General features: G+C 43.7%; 1 protein-coding gene across 2 annotated transcripts in view; it reads left to right on the top strand.

Moving 5' to 3' along the window:
- Positions 1 to 11,126: 11,126 nt before the first annotated feature.
- LOC110507071 (serine/threonine-protein kinase SIK3 homolog) overlaps positions 11,127 to 19,232 on the top strand; it is a 56,186-nt gene continuing 48,080 nt past the window's right edge. For both annotated transcript variants that reach the window (XM_036965869.2, XM_036965866.2), the window contains exon 1: positions 11,127 to 11,449. In XM_036965869.2, coding sequence (XP_036821764.2) covers positions 11,165 to 11,449 — 285 coding nt within the window. In that variant the 5' untranslated portion in view covers positions 11,127 to 11,164. The remainder of the gene's footprint in view (positions 11,450 to 19,232) is intronic.

The following is a 19,232-nucleotide window of genomic DNA, read 5'->3' as shown; positions in this document are numbered from 1 at the left end:
GAGGTCATTATTTACGTCCCAAGCATAGAAATATAATGCATATTAATTAATTTATTATTTAACTAACAAATTCTTATTTACAATTACGGCCTACCAAAAGGCCTCCTGCGGGGACGGTGTCTGGGATTAAAAAAATAAATACAATATACATGTAGGACAAAACACACATCACAACACTACATAAAGACAGACCTAAGACAACAACATAACAAGGCAGCAACACAACATGGTAGCAGCACAAAAACATGGTACAAACATTATTGGCCAAAGTCAACAGCACAAAGGTCAAGAAGGTAGAGACAACAATGCATCATACAAAGCAGCCACAACTGTCAGTAAGAGTGTCCATGATTGAGTCTCTGAATGAGGAGATTGAGATAAAACTGTCCAGTTTGAGTGTTTGTTGCAGCTCGTTCTAGTTGCTAGCTGCAGCGAACTGAAAATATGGATGTGTGCGCTTTGGGGACCTTTAACAGAATGTGACTGGCAGAATGGGTGTTGTATTTTTAATTTTTGTTTAAATTTCACCTTTATTTAACCAGGTAGACCAGTTGAGAACAAGTTCTCAATTACAACTGCGACCTGGCCAAGATAAAGCAAAGCAGTTTGACACATTCAACAACACTGAGTTACACATGGAATAAACAAACATACCGTCAATAATACAGTAGGAAAAAAGTATATATACAGTGTGTGCAAATGAGGTAAGATAATGGGGGTAAAGGCAATAAAATAGGCCATAGTGGCGAGGTAATTACGATGTAGCAATTAAACACTGGAGTGATAGATGTGCAGAAGATGAATATGCAAGTAGAGATACTGGGGTGCAAAGGAGCTAAATAACTAAATAGAGTATGGGGATGAGGTAGTTGAATGGGCTATTTACAGATGGCTATTTACAGGTGGGCTATGTACAGGTGCAATGATCTGTGAGCTGCTCTGACAGCTGGTGCTTTAAGTTAGTGAAGGAGATAAGTCTCCAGCGATTGTAGTTGTCCACATATTCTAGGTCAGAACGGTCCAGAGTAGTGATGCTGGATGGGCGGGCAGGTGCAGGCAGCGATCGGTTATAGAGCATGCACTTAGTCTTACTTGCATTTAAGAGCAGTTGGAGGCCACAGAAGGAGAGTTGTATGGCATTGAAGCTCGTCTGGAGGGTTGTTAACACAGTGTCCAAAGAAGGGCCAGAAGTATACAGAATGGTGTTGTCTGCGTAGATGTGGATCAGAGAATCACCAGCAGCAAGAGTGACATCATTGATGTATACAGGGAAGAGAGTCAGCCCGAGAATTGAACCGTGTGACACCCCCATAGAGACTGCCAGAGGTCCGGACAACAGAAATCCATCCAAAATTTGGACATTTTCACTTAGGGGTGTACTCACTTTTTTTGCCAGCGGTTTAGACATTAATGGCTGTGTGTTGAGTTATTTTGAGGGGACAGCAAATGTACACTGTTATACAAGCTGTACACTCACTACTTTACATTGTAGCAAAGTGTCATTTCTTCAGTGTTGTCACATGAAAAGATATACTCAAATATTTACAAAAATGTGAGGGGTGTATTCACTTTTGTGATATACTGTAGGTCTGTAGCAGTTTGGGTCGAGAGTGTCTCCCCCTTTGAAGAGGGGGATGACTGTGGCAGCTTTCCAATCTTTGGGGATCTCAGACAATATGAAAGAGAGGCTGGCTAGTAATAGGGGTTGCAACAATTTCGGCAGATAATTTTAGAAAGAGAGGGTCCAGATTGTCTAGCCCGGCTGATTTGTGATTTGTAGGGGTACAGATTTTGCAGCACTTTAAGAACATCAGCTATCTGGATTTGGGTGAAGGAGAAATGTGGGAGGCTTGGGTGAGTTGCTGTGGGGGGTGCAGGGCAGTTGACCGGGGTAGGGGTAGCCAGGTGGAAAGCATGGCCTGCCGTAGAAAAATGCTTATTGAAATTCTCAATTATCGTGGATTTATCGGTGGTGACAGTGTATCCTAGTCTCAGTGCAGTGGGCAGCTGGGAGGAGGTGCTCTTATTCTCCATGGACTTTACAGTGTCCCAGAACTTTTTTGAGTTTGTGCTACAGGATGCATATTTCTGTTTGAAAAAGCTAGTTAGCTTTCCTAACTGCCTGTGTATATTGGTTCCTAACTTCCCTGAAAAGTTGCATATCATGGGGGTTATTTGATGCTAATGCAGTACGCCACATGATGTTTTTGTGCTGGTCAAGGGCAGTCAGGTCTGGAGTGAACCAAGGGCTCTATCCGTTCCTGGTTCTACATTTTTTGAATGGGGCATGCTTATTTTAGATGGTGAGGAAGGCACTTTTAAAGAATAACCAAGCATCCTCTACTGACGGGATGAGGTCAATATCCTTCCAGGATACCCGCGTCAGGTTGATTAGAAAGGCCTGCTCGCTGAAGTGTTTCAGGGAACGTTTGACAGTGATGAGGGGTGGTCATTTGACCGCAGACCCATTACGGATGCAGGCAATGAGGCAGTGATCGCTGAGATCTTGGTTGAAGACAGCAGTGGTGTATTTGGAGGGCAAGTTGTTTAGGATGATATCTATGAGGGTGCCCGTGTTTACAGATTTGGGGATGTACCTGGTAGGTTCATTGATCCTTTGTGTGCGATTGAGGGCATCAAGCTTAGATTGTTGGATGGCCAGGGTGTTAAGCATGTCCCAGTTTAGGTCACCTAGCAGCACGAGCTCTGAAGATAGATGGGGAGCAATCAATTCACATATGGTGTCCGGGGCACAACTGGGGGAAGAAGGTGGTCTATAGCAAGCGGCAACGGTGAGAGACTTGTTTCTGGAAAGGCGGATTTTTAGAAGTAGAAGCTCGAATTGTTTGGGCACAGACCTGAATAGTATGACAGAACTCTGCAGGCTATCTCTGCAGTAGATTGCCACTCCGCCCCCTTTGGCAATTCTATCTTGTCGGAAAATGTTATAGTTAGGGATGGAAATTTCAAGGTTTTTGGTGGTCTTCCTAAGCCAGGATTCAGACACGGCTAGGACATCCTGGTTGGCAGAGTGTACTAAGGCAGTGAATAAAACAAACTTGGGGAGGAGGCTTTTAATGTTAACATGCATGAAACCAAGGCTTTTACAGTTACAGAAGTCAACAAATGAGAGCGCCTGGGGAATGGGAGTGGAGCTAGGCACTGCTGGGCCTGGATTAACCTCTACATCACCAGAGGAACAGAGGAGGAGTAGGATAAGGGTATGGCTAAAGGCTATAAGAACTGGTCGTCTGGTACGTTCGGTACAGAGAGTAAAAGGAGCACGTTTCTGGGCGCGATACAATAGATTCAAGGCATAATGTACAGACAAAAGTATGGTAGGATGTGAATACAGTGGAGGTAAACCTAGGCATAGAGTGACGATGAGAGAGATATTGTCTCGAGAAACATCATTTAAACCAAGTGATGTCACCGCATGTGTGGAAGGTGGAACTGAAGGGTTAGCTAAGGCATATTGAGCAGGGCTAGAGGCTCTACAGTGAAATAAGACAATCACTAACCAGAATAGCAATGGAGAAGGCATATTGACATTAGGGAGAGGCATTCGTTGCCAAGTCATCATAGGGGTCCAGTGAGTAGTTAAGCTGTCTGGAGACACAGCGATTTAGACAGCTAGCGGGCTGGGGCTAGCAAGCTAGCAGAAGGGCCTTAGAGGTACGTTGCGACAGAAGAAGTCTGTTGTAGACTCCTCGTGCAGATCCATCGGCAGACCAGCCGTGATGGATTAGTAGGGTTCCGTGTAGTAAAGGTACCCAGTCCAATTGGCAAAATAGGTGTAGTGGCCCAAGAAATTGTCCGATGGACCTATTCAGCTAACAGTCCAATATGCTCTAGACAGCTAGAGGGCCGCGGATAGCAGGCTAGCAGATGGTCATTCAGGAGACGTCGCAAAGGAAGGGCCTGTTGCAAAAAGAACCCTTGGGCAGATTGCGTTGGTAGTCCAGTCGTGATGAATTAGCTGGGTTTCGTGTAGTAAAATGGGTCAGGCCAATTGGCAAAATAGATATTGTAGCCCAAGGAGTGGATGATGGACCTATGTGGAGAATGAGGGCTGCAGTAGATATCGCAGATAGGGGGGGGAGTGAGGCCTAAGAGGGTTTTATAAATAAGCATCAACCAGTGGGTCTTGTGACGGGTATACAGAGATGACCAGTTAACAGAAGAGTATAGAGTGCAGTGATGTGTCCTATAAGGAGTATTGGTGGCAAATCTGATGGCTGAATGGTAAAGAACATCTAGCCGCTCGAGAGAACCCTAACCTGCCGATCTATAAATGATGTCTCCGTAATCTAGCATGGGTAGGATGGGTCATCTGAATCAGGGTTAGTTTGGCAGCTGGGGTGAAAGAGGAGCGATTACGATAGAGGAAACCAAGTCTAGATTTAACTCTAGCCTGCAATTTTGATATGTGCTGAGAGAAGGACAGTGCTCTGTCTAGCCATACTCCCAAGTACTTGTATGCAGTGACTACCTCAAGCACAAAACCCTCAGAGGTAGTAATAATACCTGTGGGAAGAGGGGCATTCTTCTTACCAAACCGCATGACCTTTGTTTTGGAGGTGTTCAGAACAAGGTTAAGGGTAGAGAAAGCTTGTTTGACACTAAGGAAGCTTTGTTGTAGAGCATTTAACACAAAATCCGGGGAGGGGCCAGCTGAGTATAAGACTGTATCATCTGCATATAAATGGATGAGAGAGCTTCCTACTGCCTGAGCGTTGTTGTAAATTGAGAAGAGCGTGGGACCTAGAATTGATCCTTGGGGTACTCCCTTGGTGACAGGCAGTGGCCGAGACAGCAGATTTTCTGACTTTATACACTGCACTCTGAGAGAGGTAGTTAGCAAACCAGGCCAAAGACTCCTCAGAGACAGCAATACGCCTTAGTCGGCCCACAAGAATGGAATGGTCTGCTGTATCAAAAGCTTTGGCCAGGTCAATAAAAATAGTAGCACAATATTGCTTAAAATCAAGAGCAATGGTGACATCATTGAAGACCTTTAAGGTTGCAGTCACACATCCATAACCTGAGCGGAAACCAGATTGCATACCTTAGAGAATACTATAAACATCAAGAAAGCCAGTCAGTTGATTATTGACAAGTTTTTCCAACACTTTTGATAAACAGGGCAAGATAGAAATAGGCCTATAACAGTTAGGATCAGCTTGATCTCTCCCTTTAAATAAAGGATTAACTGTGGCTGCCTTCCAAGCAATGGGAACCTCCCCAGAAAGGACAGACAGGTTACAAAGGTTGGAGATAGGCTTGGCGATGATAGGGGCAGCAAACTTAATGAAGAAAGGGTCTAAACCATCTGACCCAGATGGTTTTTTGGGGCCAAGTTTCAGGAGCTCCTTTAGCACCTTGGACTCAGTGACTGCCCAAAGGGAGAAACCTTGTAGCAGGGCAGGAGAAAAAGAGGGAGAAGCATCAGGGATAGTTGCATTAGAAGGGGTGGGAGATGAGGAAATACGGGCAAGGAGGCATGGCTGAGTCAAATAGGAATCCTGACTTAATGAAGTGGTGATTAAATAGCTCAGCCATGTGCTTCTTGTCAGTAAAAACCACATCATCAACATTAAGGGACATGGGCAGCTGTGAGGAGGAGGGTTTATTCTCCAGGTCTTTAATTGTTTTCCAGAACTTCTTGGGGTTAGAGAGAACTGCTCCTTAAAGTAACTAACTTTGGCCTTCAGGATAGCCTGAGTGCACTTATTTCTCATTTGCCTGAACGATAGCCAGTCAGCCTAAGTATGCTTGTGCCAAGCCTTTCGCCAAATGCAATTCTTGAGGTGGAGTAACTCTGCAAGATCACAGTCGAACCAGGGGCTGAACCTGTTTTTAATTCTCATTTTCTTTATGGGGGCGTGTTTGTTAACAATACCACTGAAAATATAAAAAAGAAGGTCCAAGCGTCTTCGACAGAGAGGATCAAGCTGATTTTATACCATTTTACAGAGGCCAGTTCATGAAGGAAGGCTTCCTCATTCAAATGTTTTTGCAAGCGTCTATGACAAATCAGGACAGGTCGTTTCACTGAGCAGCCATTACGAACACAGACTGTAAAACAGTGATCACTAAGGTCATTACGGAAAACATCAGACTGATACCTATCAGGATTATTTGTGAGGATAACATCGAGGAGAATAGCCTTTGGAGTCATATACCTTGTGGGATTGGTGATAATCTGAGAAAGATTTAGGGAGTCCCATTGCTTTAGGACTTGGTCAGGTGGTTTAAGCATGTCCCAGTTTAGGTCACCTAGCAGGACAAATTCAGACTTAGTGTAAGGGGCCAGGAGTGAGCTTAGGGCAGGTAGGGTACAGGCCAGTGCTGATGGAGGACGATAGCACCCAGCAACAGTCAACAAAGAGCTATTTGGAATTTGAATGCTTAAAACCAGCAAATCAAATTGTTTGAGGACAGACTTGGTGGAGACAACCAAGCACTGAAGGTGATCCTTGGTAAAGATTGCCACTCCACCACCTTTTAGAAGATCTGTCTTGCCGAAAAGGCTTATAACCAGAAAGGATAACATCAGTATTCAAAACACTCTTCCTTAACCACGTCTCAGTAATGACCAACACATCTGGATTGGAGTTATGAACCCACACTTTCAACTGATCCATTTTAGGTAATAAGCTTCTAGTGTAAACATGCAGAAAAACCAGGCTTTTACGAGAGCATAAATCAGTGAAGCAGATATTAGAGCACAAGTCAGAATTGGGGCTAGCAACAGTAGATGGGCCAGGGAGTACATCCACATTTCCAGATATCATCAACAGTAATACAATCAGGGCACAGCATAGGACAGGGAGAGCTCTGCAGTGACGATTTATGACATCTGAATGTGCATCAGATGGCAACAAGATCATATTGTACAGCAATTTCATCAGGTAACATGAATACAAAGCCGGCGAGAGGTGGTTAGAATAGGATGTGAGGCCAAAAGTCTGTCTAACCAATAGAGAGTCAGAGTCCTGAGTGTGGGAACAAACAGTCTGTCCCACAGTGGGTTAAAGAAAGTTTGTAGTCAACAAAGTATACAGGAGTCATGAGGCAAATAGCAAAATAGCAAGATGCACAAGAAAATAATAAAATATATAACGACTTGGGGCTAGCCATTGTAAGTTCAGAGTCACTCGCCCCAACAGTGCGTGTGTGCTGGAGGTGAGCGAAAGCTCGGGAGAGAGGGGTGAGTGTGGTGGAGGTACCTGTACCAGACAGGGGGAGACAACCAGGGCAGACGGTGAACAGATCGCCAGGTGGAATCCAAGCAGCAGTGCAGCAGGCAACGGGAGTAGGTGTGTGTCACACCCACTTGGGAGAAGCTTTTATTTCTGGAGGAAGAGATATCTTGTAGAAAATGCCAGTGAATGGTCTTTGAACAGCAGGAGGGGTCTTCAGAGGATGCTTCAAAGACTCCTGACACTTGTTGGGCCAACAGCCCTTTTACTTCACACCTCAGTGCTAATTTGTATCTGGTCTGCCCATTCAAGCCTGGGAGCTCAGTTCCAGGTTGGAATGGTGTCCTTAGGTCTCTGCTATTTGTTTGCTAGAGCACCCTCTGTATAGCTTGGAAAAATAAAACTTTGGAAGCAGTGATCTCTCTAGTTCATTTTGGTCAAAATTAGGTTGTAGGTTTGGAGTTTTGATCTGGAGCATATAACCTAATGTACTCCAGTAAATTCTGACATAAGGAATAGATACAACATACCCTTTGAAATAAAGCACGTATTAGATATATTATTGTTCTGAGGGAGTAAGGAGAAACACATTTTTCCTACTGGAGAGTCAACTGGACAAAGCGAAAGTATCTCAAGAAAGTAAGGTTTGACTGGGTACACATGCGCGTTGCAGATGGAATACATCAAAGACTATAGCGAGCTCTAGGGGCGCGTTCGTAAATTCACTCTGGCTATCTACTCCGATTTCAGAGAGCTCTCGTCTAAGTGAATAACTGATTAATTTACAAACTCTCAACACCCGTTGAATTTGCCCGCTGTCTGTAAACATAAGCAAAAAAGCTTAATTAAATTGTTGCCAGCAGCACAGTTACAGTCACCACTCTGGATAACAATGAAAACAGCCAAACCAGCTCTGCTAGGGCAAGTAAAATGGTGTTCTCTCATTTTTTTGACAGTAGCTAGCAAGCTAGCTAACATTAGCCAGTTACTTGAGCGTTCTCTGTCACTGAATTTACGAACGCACCCATAGGTGTCACAAGAGATGAACAATTGTCATAATGAAAAACAACACTTCTGCATTTGAATGTTGACTTTGTCAATTCTGTCTGTTGTGAAAAGGTATGGTTATTACTACACAAATACCTGCTTGCTAACAAGGTCAAAGGTAGCCTAGTGGTTAGAGCGTTGGACTAGTAACCGGAAGGTTGCAAGTTCAAACCCCTGAGCTGACAAGGTACAAATCTGTCGTTCTGAACAGGCAGTTCAGTGTTCCTAGGCCGTCATTGAAAATAAGAATTTGTTCTCAACTGACTTGCCTAGTTAAATAAAGGTAAAAAATAATAATAATTGCATCTTATTTATAGGTCTTCCTGCTCTCTTGAGAACCTTGATTATCTCGAAATGGAGTCAGTTGGCCGTGGTGAGTTCTCTGAAGTTGAGCTAGTCCAGGATGTAGTGATCCTTCCTACCTGCGGCGAGAGATATGGTAGAGTCCTCCAACATTTTGAGAGAAGGGGTTCCATCCTCACAGGCAGATGCCCTGGTGTAGGATCGTTTAGGGCCAGGTAGTGGGATGGGGTGGTGGGTTAGATGTTAGATGTTGGTGCAAAGTTAAGTTTTAAGTTTTTCCCATTCCCCTATTTTCTGGGTGACCAAATTGTGCATTTCGCACTCCGACCTGCTATAGGCAGCAAAACACAACACAGCGTCTAGTCTGCCGGAAAGCCACACGAAGAAGAAGAAAGTACATTCAGTCAATCCCAGTGACTGTCTTGTTTACCTCTCCACTAACCATCCCAGGGGGACTATATAAACTATTATTTAAACCATAATGCAACTCACATTAATTTAATTTAGATTAATAGACATATTCTGTGTCCAGGGTAAATCATTTAACCTAACTCATTTACACTATCACAGGAACAAGAAAAGTCACAGGTCCTTCATATTATTCCCATAATCCTGGAACTAATCCTGTAATTATTGGAACTCTGTTCATGCGACACATGACTGAAGCCTGTGTACACAGGCCTTTCCTGAAAGAAATTAAGCCTTGCCTGGATGCAGGATGGGTCTTCCACCAGCAGAGGCACTGTTTCCAACTGAACTGCCATGTCATGATCATATCACAGGCTTTGTAAAGAATCGATGTAGACTAACAGTGAAATGTTTACATATGGGTTCTTTTCCAAAAATGCAGAATTAATGATGAAGATTAAAAAAATAAAAATAAAAAATAGAAATAGTGATATGAGGAATAAATCTACAGTGAATAACGAATAGCAATAACAAGTAAAAAATAACATGGCTATATACAGGGAGTATTTTGTATTTTATTAGGATCCCCATTAGCTGTTGCAAAAGCAGCAGTTACTCTTCTATAGCCTGCATATCAATACATACCAACAAACTATCGAGATCAAATAGAGGAGAGGCGTTGTGCCGTTTATCTGTTTTTAAAAAAAACCAGGTTTGTTGTTTATTTGAGCAATATGAGATGGAATGGAGTTCCATGCAATAATGGCTCTATATAATACTGTATGCTTTCTTGAATTTGTTCTTGATTTGGGGACTGTGATAAGACCCCTGGTGGCTTGTCTAGTGGGGTAAGTGTGTGTGTCAGAGCTGTGTGTAAGTTGACTATGCAAACAATTTGGGATTTTCAACACATTAATGTTTGTGATGCAGTCAGTCTCTCCTCAACTCTTAGCCAAGAGAGACTGGCATGCATAGTATTTATATCAGCCCTCTTATTATAGTGAAGAGCAAGACGTGCCGCTCTGTTCTGGGCCAGCTGCATCTTAACTAGGTCTTTCCTTGCAGCATTCGACCACACGACTGGACAATAATCAAGATAAGACCAAAACTAGAGACTGCAGAACTTGCTTTTTGGAGTGTGGTGTCAAAAAAGCAGAGCATCTATTTACTATGGACAGACCTCTCCCCATCTTTACAACCATTTGAATCTATATGTGTTGACCATGGCAGAGTACAATCTAAGGTAATGCCAAGTAATGTATTATCCTAAACTTGTTCAACAGCCACACCATTCATTACCAGATTCATCTGAGGTCTAGAACTGGAGTTACAGTACTGAATTGATGTGCAGGGGTACGAGGTAATTGAGGTAGCTATGTACATAGGTAGGGGTAAAGTGATTAGGCAACAGGATAATAGACATTAGCAGGGTATGTGGTGAGTGTGAAAGTGTGTGTTTGTTTGTGTGTGCATGTTATGTGTGTGTGGGCGTGTGTATGTAGTGTGTGTGTGTGTGTGTGTGTGTTTGTGTGTGTGTGTGTGTGTGTGTGTGTGTGTGTGTGTGTGTGTGTGTGTGTGTGTGTGTGTGTGTGTGTGTGCATAGAGTCAGTGCAGGAGAGTTACTGCAGAAAAGTGTACGTGTGTGTTTATGTTTATTGACCTGGAGGCGAAACTGAACTATTTCCACTAGATGGGCCAGCTGCAAAGTCAAATTTGGCTATATCGTATAAGTTCATGGTCTTAATTTAATGTTAGAGTTCGGCATTAGGGTTACCAATGTGGTTAGGGTTAAGGTAAGAAATGTTATGACCCTCCAGGTGTAAACGAACAGAACATCATAAGTGTATTGAGTGTTATTTTGCAGACAATAAAGTATTTTCAGTGTCCATTAGAATGAGTTGAAGTCGAGAGGTTGAATCCATCCAACCATGTGATGTTACACTCGACAGACGTGTGAAACTGCACCGCCTGTCTTCCCGGTTATAAACACACACAGACTTGTACTAGTGCATAATGCGCAGTTCTGTCGCCAAGACAACCGTTTCTGTGGATGAAGTCATTGTTACGCTGATAGTTGCTATAGTTACAACCTAGAGAGGGCGCTGCGGAGGGGCTATGTACGTAATATGACGCAGGGTGGGGGCGTGCTCGCGATGCGCGCTGCGCAAGGCTGGTTGTTGTTCCCGCAGAGAGGCGAGAAGATGGCGGCGGTGTCAAGCGGAGGTGCAGCTGGGTCCGCCGCGGCCGGGATTACGCACTCTACCCGACCGGCCCACGCAGGCATGGGCACCCAGAACCGAGCACAGCCATCCTCTGGGATCAGCCACTCCAATCGACCGGCCGCGGGGTGCATCACCAACCCCGGCCACCCCTCGTCCGGCAGGCCCCCCCTAGCCCGAGTGGGCTACTACGAAATCGAGCGGACCATCGGCAAGGGAAATTTCGCCGTTGTTAAATTAGCAACACACATCATCACCAAAGCAAAGGTAGGATGATTAATACAAGGCTTTTGAAGGAGATCAATTCCAGGTTGTCAACAATTTGTACTAATTTGACTGTTATCGCTGTCACTCTCATCCAGGCTGAAGATTGGGCCTTCGGGCTGAGAGCGAGTAACGTTATAACGGCTAGACCGCTTTTGGTCGCAGTGCGGGGGTGTAAACATGGGGCATCATAAGCAATCATTCGCCTTGTAGTTTTTCACCTGATAGAACCAGTTCTAATGTAACAAGGGCAGCGGTGGTGACTTGTCTACGGAGATGAGGGTACCGCTGGGATGAAAGAGAGTAGAGGGGCGCTTCGAGCGTGGACTGCGTTCGTTAACTAACCAGCTATTTTTGGCATTATGTATTAGCTAGGTAGAATCACAAGCATCATGTCATCAGTAGTTTACACGTATCATTTGCAAGCAACTAGATATATATATTTGGGATATTTTGAAGTGAATGCGCCTTTGGAAAGTTAGTTAAGTTGGCTTGGTAGTTAACTAAAATAACAAACCTGCTTGACAGGCAGTAAACATATTACTGGCTGGCCATATCTCATCCCTAAAGATTTGTTCACTTACAACGTATTTTCTCACTGAAAAAGCTAATGTTTTTCATTTTCTCACGGTGTATTTATTTGATTTAGTGGTATTTTCAGGGGCTGGTATTTTAGTTTTAGCCTGGTTATGTGACATCTCCATTTGAGTATAGGCAGAGGCTATGGGAAAATTTGCAGCCTCCGATATGTCATAGCTTATTGATATCCCTTTGAGTGTGCTTATGCTGTTGCATAGTGTGGGCGTCTGTAGGCAGACGCATTGCTGGTGGATAGTCACTGTCCACTTGACACTTGTTTTTCAATATTGAAACAAAAAAACAATCATAGTAGTCGCAACTTTTACCTACATATCATTTCTCATCCTTATAGTTGAGAGACCTTAGCATGAACAGTAAACTACTTTTTTTAATCCACATTTTGCCTTTACACAAATTACCATTCCATTTTATTTTCCCAGGTATCTTATTGAGAAGTGGTTGCATCCTCCCCCCCGCACCTCTCTGATTCAGAGGGGTTTGGGTTAAATGCGGAAGACACCTTTCAGTTGAATGCATTCAGTTGTACAACTGACTAGGTATCCCCCTTTCCCTTTCAATGTTTTTCTCTCAATAACGACTTGGGTGGCCAAGGAGTAGAGCGGGCCAATTGATAGCCTACCCACTCTGGCCATACTTTTAAGCCTGTGCCAGTGCCACTAAGCTGACATATCTCCTAGTAATAAGACTGGATCTGCAACACGCTCATGGAATCGAACTGAGGCCAGTCATCAGAGAGGGATAAACAGAAGGCTTACCTGTAAGGACATCACGATTGTAATGTGTGTGTAGAAGACCGAGAACATGTGACTACTTCCATGTGTGTTGTGTGAAGGAGGCTGACTATTCTGATAGATTAGCTCACATGGTGACATGGGACATTATCAAAAACATTAGGCTGTGGCCTAAGCAGCTTAGGCTAAGCCACAGAACTTGTGAAAATGTATTTATAGGGAACCACATATTAGTGCTTCAAAGTTACTTAACGATTCATTGATAAAACACTAACCACTAAAAACTACAATCTCTCCATTATTAGGCCACGCTTTTTGTTGAGTGATTCTTTTGCAAAGGGGGACTCCACACAGGCCCTGATATTTTGCATTCTACTGGATTGGTAGAATGGATTGCATTAGTGCAATTTGAAAATGACCCTTTCTAGGCAGAGGTCATTGTGAAAAATTACATTTGATTTCTCTCATTTAATACATGTATAATTAAATAGGCCATGCTGAATCACAGGGGCAGGTCAACACATGACTGGGCATTTGGCTAGCTAACTGTTGCTAGCTAGTTTTTCCTGGTTGATGAACATTGGGTTGTTATTTTCCCTGACATGCATATGGTCCTCTTTTTAGCCGGTTCTTTGTAGAATTTTGACTCGGAGTCGTACAAAATTGGGTGTTACTCTACTCCAACGATTAAGGGAAACCAACTAAAAACAAACTAGGTTTTCCTTAACTAATCTCTCGTCGTTTGTCTTTCAAGCACCCACATGGGTTTGTATTTCCCCCATATCCAATAAGGAGGGGACTTGCAGCTTGTGGAGTGTCTCAAATAGAACCAAGTTCTATTTTAGCGCTTGGCCACGCAGACGCTCATTCACGAGCGTGAATGGTGGGGGTGAAATTATTGAATAACCTGTATGTGTACATTTATTTAGTGGCCAGTGTGGTTTCTGTGTAAGTAGCTGCTCCAAGTATGATTGTTTTGGGTTTGGCATTAAATGTACCACCACCCAAAACCTTATTTTTTTCCAATCTATTTTTTACCCCTCCAATTGCATCTTATGAACCATGACATGCTTCAGGTTCACCTGGTGTATATGTACAATTTAAATGGGACTAGATAATGTTTTTCTTTTTTTAAAGATGCTCAAACATATGAAACCAGTGCCTTGGTGCTGCCGTCTCACCAACTCAAGATTATAAACACTGATATTTCTGGTCGTGTTTATGAAATTCAAAGTCCCAAAAAGGGCACATTATGCAACCGAAGAGCTACTGATGTCCCGATTTAAAAGAAATTGCATCATAACGGAATAATAAACAAAGTTGCCGCTTCTAGCTACATCAACAACATTTCTTCTGAATTCAAACAGTAGCCGATCTATTCATTTTGCTCACATGTATTGACATGACACCCTCCCTAGCAGTCAGTTAGCCGACGTAGAAGTGAGCAAATTCAGTATATTTGGACAGATCTTCGCACTGCACACCTTTTCCACCAGCATTAGTCATGCCTAATCACTGGTGTGAAAGACAGGAGCTATAGCTCAATGCTTCGGTCCGCAAAGCCAGTTAGGGAGAAGGGGTTTGTGGAGCCGTGGTGTTAGACTGAGCCAAGCGTCACAGCTATGGAAGAGGAACTGTCTTAGAGCCGTTAGGGCAGACCTAACAGGCTCGGTACTAGGGTCAACAACAAAACACACACCTGAATAAAAAAAGTGTTTCTAAACCTAAATGTGTCTCCCAGCTGACTAGCTCCCTCCTCATCAGAAGACGGGGCACCTCCTCTTGGCTCCACTACAGTCAGACAGGTATGGCTAAAGAAGGCAGCCGGCGTGCTCTGGCTTGTCTGCGGTGCATCGCACCGTCTCCTCATGTTATACTGCATCTATCCAGACTACTTCTCCCCCTATCGCCGCCGCCTCAGCTTAGATTTGCATCGAGGAGGAGCAGCAGCCGCGATGGCCAGGCAATGTTAGATAACGGGCCTAATGCACGTGTCATGCGGTGATTTCATTTGCATTAATAATTTGACAATTGTGGTGTTGCTGCTTGACCTACCTTCATGTCCCATAGTTATTGGGTTATGCACAGAATCTGATTCTGTACGCCCATCTTCTCATGTTCTTGTTGGTGCGTTCAGTACTAGCCCTAGTGGAATCTGTCCTAGGTCTAACTCATGTCATTTAAAAAAAAAATCCAAAACCAGTAGTTTTTGACAGACAATTTCATACTACTTCCAGTGCATTCGGAAAGTATTCAGACCCCTTGACTTTTTCTACATTTTGTTGCCTTACAGCCTTATTATAAAATGGATCAAAAAAATATAAATGTCCTCTTCAATCTACAAACAATACCCCATAATGACAAAGAAAAAACAGGTTTTTAGAAATTTGCCATATCTATTAAAAAAAACTAAAACATAAAGTATAATTATTCAGACCCTTTGCTATGAGACTCGGAATTGAGTTCATGTGCATCCTGCTTCTGTTGATCATCCTTGATGTTTCTACAACTTGATACCTGTGGAAAAATTCAATTGATTGGACATGATTTGGAAAGGCACACAACTGATGATATAACGTCAGAAAGTTGACAGTGGATGTCAGAGCAAATACCAAGCCATGAGGTTGAAGGAATTGTCCGTAGAGCTCCGAGACAAGATTGTATCGAGGCACAGATCTGGGGAAGGGTACCAAAAAATGTCTGCCCCAAGAACACAGTGCCCTCCTTCATTCTTAAATGGTTGAAGTTTGGAACCACCAAGACTCTTCCTAAAGCTGGCTGCCCGGCCAAACAGAGCAATTGGGGGAGAAGGTCACTCTGACATCTCTGCAGCACTCTACCAATCGCACCTTTATGGTAGAGTGGCCAGACGGAAGCCACTCTTCAGTAAAAGGCACATGACAGCCCGCTTGGAGTTTGCCAAAAGGCACCTAAAGACTCAGACCCTGAGAAGCATTTTTCAGTGGCAGGGACTGGGAGACTAGCTGACTGGGGCAAAGGTTCACCTTCCAACAGGACAACGACGCTAACACACAGCCAAGACAACATTTAGGCTTCGGGATAAGTCTCTGAACGTCCTTGATCTAGCAACCTTTAGGTTACTGGCCCAATGCTCTAACCACTAGGCTACCTGCCGCCCCATGCTTTTAGCGTCATACCCTAGAAGACTCGGCTGTAATCACTCCCATTGCTGCTTCAACAAATTACTGAGTTAAAGGGTTTGAATACTTATGTGATATTTCAGTTTTTTTTCTACAAACCTGTTTTTGCTTTGTCATAATGGATTTTATGTCATAATTATTTTAGAATAAGGCGGTAAAGTAACAACGTTGAAAAAGTCTAGGGGTCTGAATACTCTAGTGTATCTATGTTTAGGCTGTTTGGTAGTAGCTTAGCTAGATTATGGTGACAAAACATACTCACTCACATACAGTAGACCAGCCATACTCAACTGGCGGTCCAGACCCAGAACGGGGTTAATACGGACCACGGCTCCAGAGTAAAACTAGGTCAGCTTTTGAACCCTGGTATCATATGAAACACACATAAGACATGGATTTTTTTTTTTTAATTGCAGGAAATTAGCTTGAATCAGAAAAAATCTCTGGCCCATGCAAAATGTTTAGAATTGTGGGAAATTAGCTTTAAAACTGCAACACTTTCTCTCCGCCAACAACAGAGCTGTGAACAGTTTGGGGTCACTTGTTACGAGGTGGGGGTTTGTTAGTATGCCGATAATTGACGATATCCATCCGAGCCTTTGCCACCTAGGTCTGATACCATTGTCCAAACTCACCCCCTTTTACCACAGAAAGGTTCCTCAGTAAGCATCCCCATAATGGAAACTTTCACCTACATTCAGGTCTTACTGACTGTATGGTTTTGATCCATGCCTTACAACACTGTATCATCAGCTATATTTAGCCCCTTGACAAATAGCCCCACGGCATCACCTTCCTGCGTGTGCCAGTCCGGCCAGTCCCCCTCAAGAGTCAGTTGGCAACATTGACGACATGATGCGTCTTTCACAGAGACTTACACATTGGAGTGACTTAACTTTAGTGAGTTATCAATGTCAGGTGCCCCGGGAATGGTAATTCCATTGGAATCTTGTTGGTATCCATAGAGACATTGGCCATGTGTTGGTGAGAGATGGAGGACTACGGAGACTTGACCCCCTCCATGTATGGAGCTCAGCTGCTGCAAGGGGGCCCCAGTCATTGGTTGATATCAAGATCCAACGCAAACTCTGTCTACAGAAAAACTGTCAGATGGACTAAACCACCCACATAACTGTGGACATTATAGCAATAAGGCACTAGAGACTGTGGTATTGTGAATAGGCTATATCATGATGATACACACGACTGGATCACGAACTCAGCCAATCAGCATCCAGGACTGGAACGACCCATTTTTATCATACAGATTATCCTCTGTGTTTTATGCCTCTTTGCTCATCCCGGTTTTGTTTGTTTGCTTTGGTTTTTTAGAACGACTACGTCTTCTTGATTTTCCCCATTGTCCATTTAGGGTATTGGCTGCCTCATTGATGAATGAGACCTATTCACAGTTAAAATAGCACGTGCACTCCTGATCCGCACCTACATGAATAGGCCCATAATTTGGTACACACACTCGCTCTACAGTACAGACACATACAGGAATTCTGAACGTAGACTCATGACTTAGCTGAGTCACCCACATGCGTGACACACACACACACACACACAGAACATTGTCTTTCGCTCTCCCTGGGGGAGTGTGTAAAGCCTGTGGCTCCGCTGTGTGGTTGAAGGGCAGGGAGACCATTTTGTTGTTAGCTAGCACGGGGTGGCAGGTAGCCTAGTGGTTAGGGCAACCGAAAGGTTGCTGGAACGAATCCCTGAGCTGACGAGATAAAAATCTGCCGTTCTGCCCCTGAACAAGGCAGTTAACCCAGTGTTCCTAGACTGCCATTGTAAATAAGAATTTGGTCTCAACTGACTTGCCTAGTTAAATAAAGGTTAAAAAATAGTCTCTTATTACTGGTAACCTTGCAGCGTTGAACTTTCACCCTGTGTGTCCCCAGATGATGAGAAGCAGGGGTGAGGACCTCGCTTGATTGGAGTAGAAGGTCAACCCTCTACAACAGGGAACCCAGCGGGCTAAGCTGATAGAGATGACGTTGTGATGATGATGTCATTTCGACCATCTTTAACTGGTGGAAATGTGAATGTTTTTGATCTCAGTGTTGGCAAGTGTGTGTGTCCCCCCCCCCGCCTCCCCATACTAGAACAATGTCACACTGATCATCTCTTGCTCACGCACAGCAGAATACAGCCACGTGCATGCTTCACGGTCACTCACATGCACATGCTTGTTAGCACTCTGTGCACCCAAACCAACCCTATCCACAATCCCACTCATGCTGACTCATACTGACTGTTATATGTTTAGATGCACTGTGTGTGTGTGTGTGTGTGTGTGTGTGTAGGCTATGTTTCTATGTAAGAGTATGTTTGAGTGTGTCTTGTTGGGGGGCTCTTGGTCTAGTCTCCTCTCAGATGAGGACACAGCCCTGGTCTCTGTTGGTTAGCATTGCTCCTGAGCCAAGTGGCTTTGGGCCTGACTGACTAAGGCAGTAAAGATTCAACTTTGACTATCCTCATTGCAGACGGCTGAGATGGTGTCTTTATGGCTGTGTCTTTTTTTAAAAAGCTCTCACCTGTTATACAACTTACTGGTATCCCACGTGATATTGTCAGAGGTTAGGCTACATCCACACATGACACCATCACCAATGTGTTTCATTTGGTTTGTGTTAAACTCCTTGTTTTGTTCTTAACTTTTATTAGACTCTTTGAGCCATCATTTTTATTCCATCTTCGATTTCCAGATTGCGTTTTTTTTCTTTTTCTTCACATATTTGCCTCTCTGAGCTCTCCGCAGTCATACACTGTTCTGTAAAACATAAAAGGAATTTAATGACGGCAAAGTCGTCATACCAAACTTGAAAAGTCCTCTTGTCCGCATTCCTTTTCGATGTAATTGTCAGCAGCACAGTCGTGTTGTTTAGAGTGCCTTGCCCCAAATAATGTCAGTTTACTGGTCTGCTTGTGTTGGAGGCCTATCTATCTCTCCTGTTCATGTTGTAGGCCACTTGTCTGTTCCTGGTTGCTAAGTATCAGCAGTGGCGCGGTGCTATGGTTAGGTCAACAGTCGTGTGATCGCGGGGGGCTATATGACACTTCAGCTTAACTGACTCTGTATCCATGTCTTTCAATGGAAAATTCCAAAGTAATGCAGGCCAGACACGTCACCCCTCCAAGTAGATTACTGTAACTATAACTGTACATTATAAAACCAGCCAATAGTTCCAACTACAACTGGCCATTTGAATTGTGTGTGTGAGGAAATGACTTGTGCTAGTCATTCGGGTAGCTTGTCCAAACTCCTCTGTGTGCTCAGCTTAT

Source organism: Oncorhynchus mykiss, chromosome 27, assembly GCF_057628025.1.
Source record: "Oncorhynchus mykiss isolate SJ-2025 chromosome 27, ASM5762802v1, whole genome shotgun sequence".
Lineage (NCBI taxonomy): Eukaryota > Metazoa > Chordata > Actinopteri > Salmoniformes > Salmonidae > Oncorhynchus > Oncorhynchus mykiss.
Note: the sequence above shows the minus strand (reverse complement) of the source record. Positions and strands in the feature narration are given on the sequence as shown.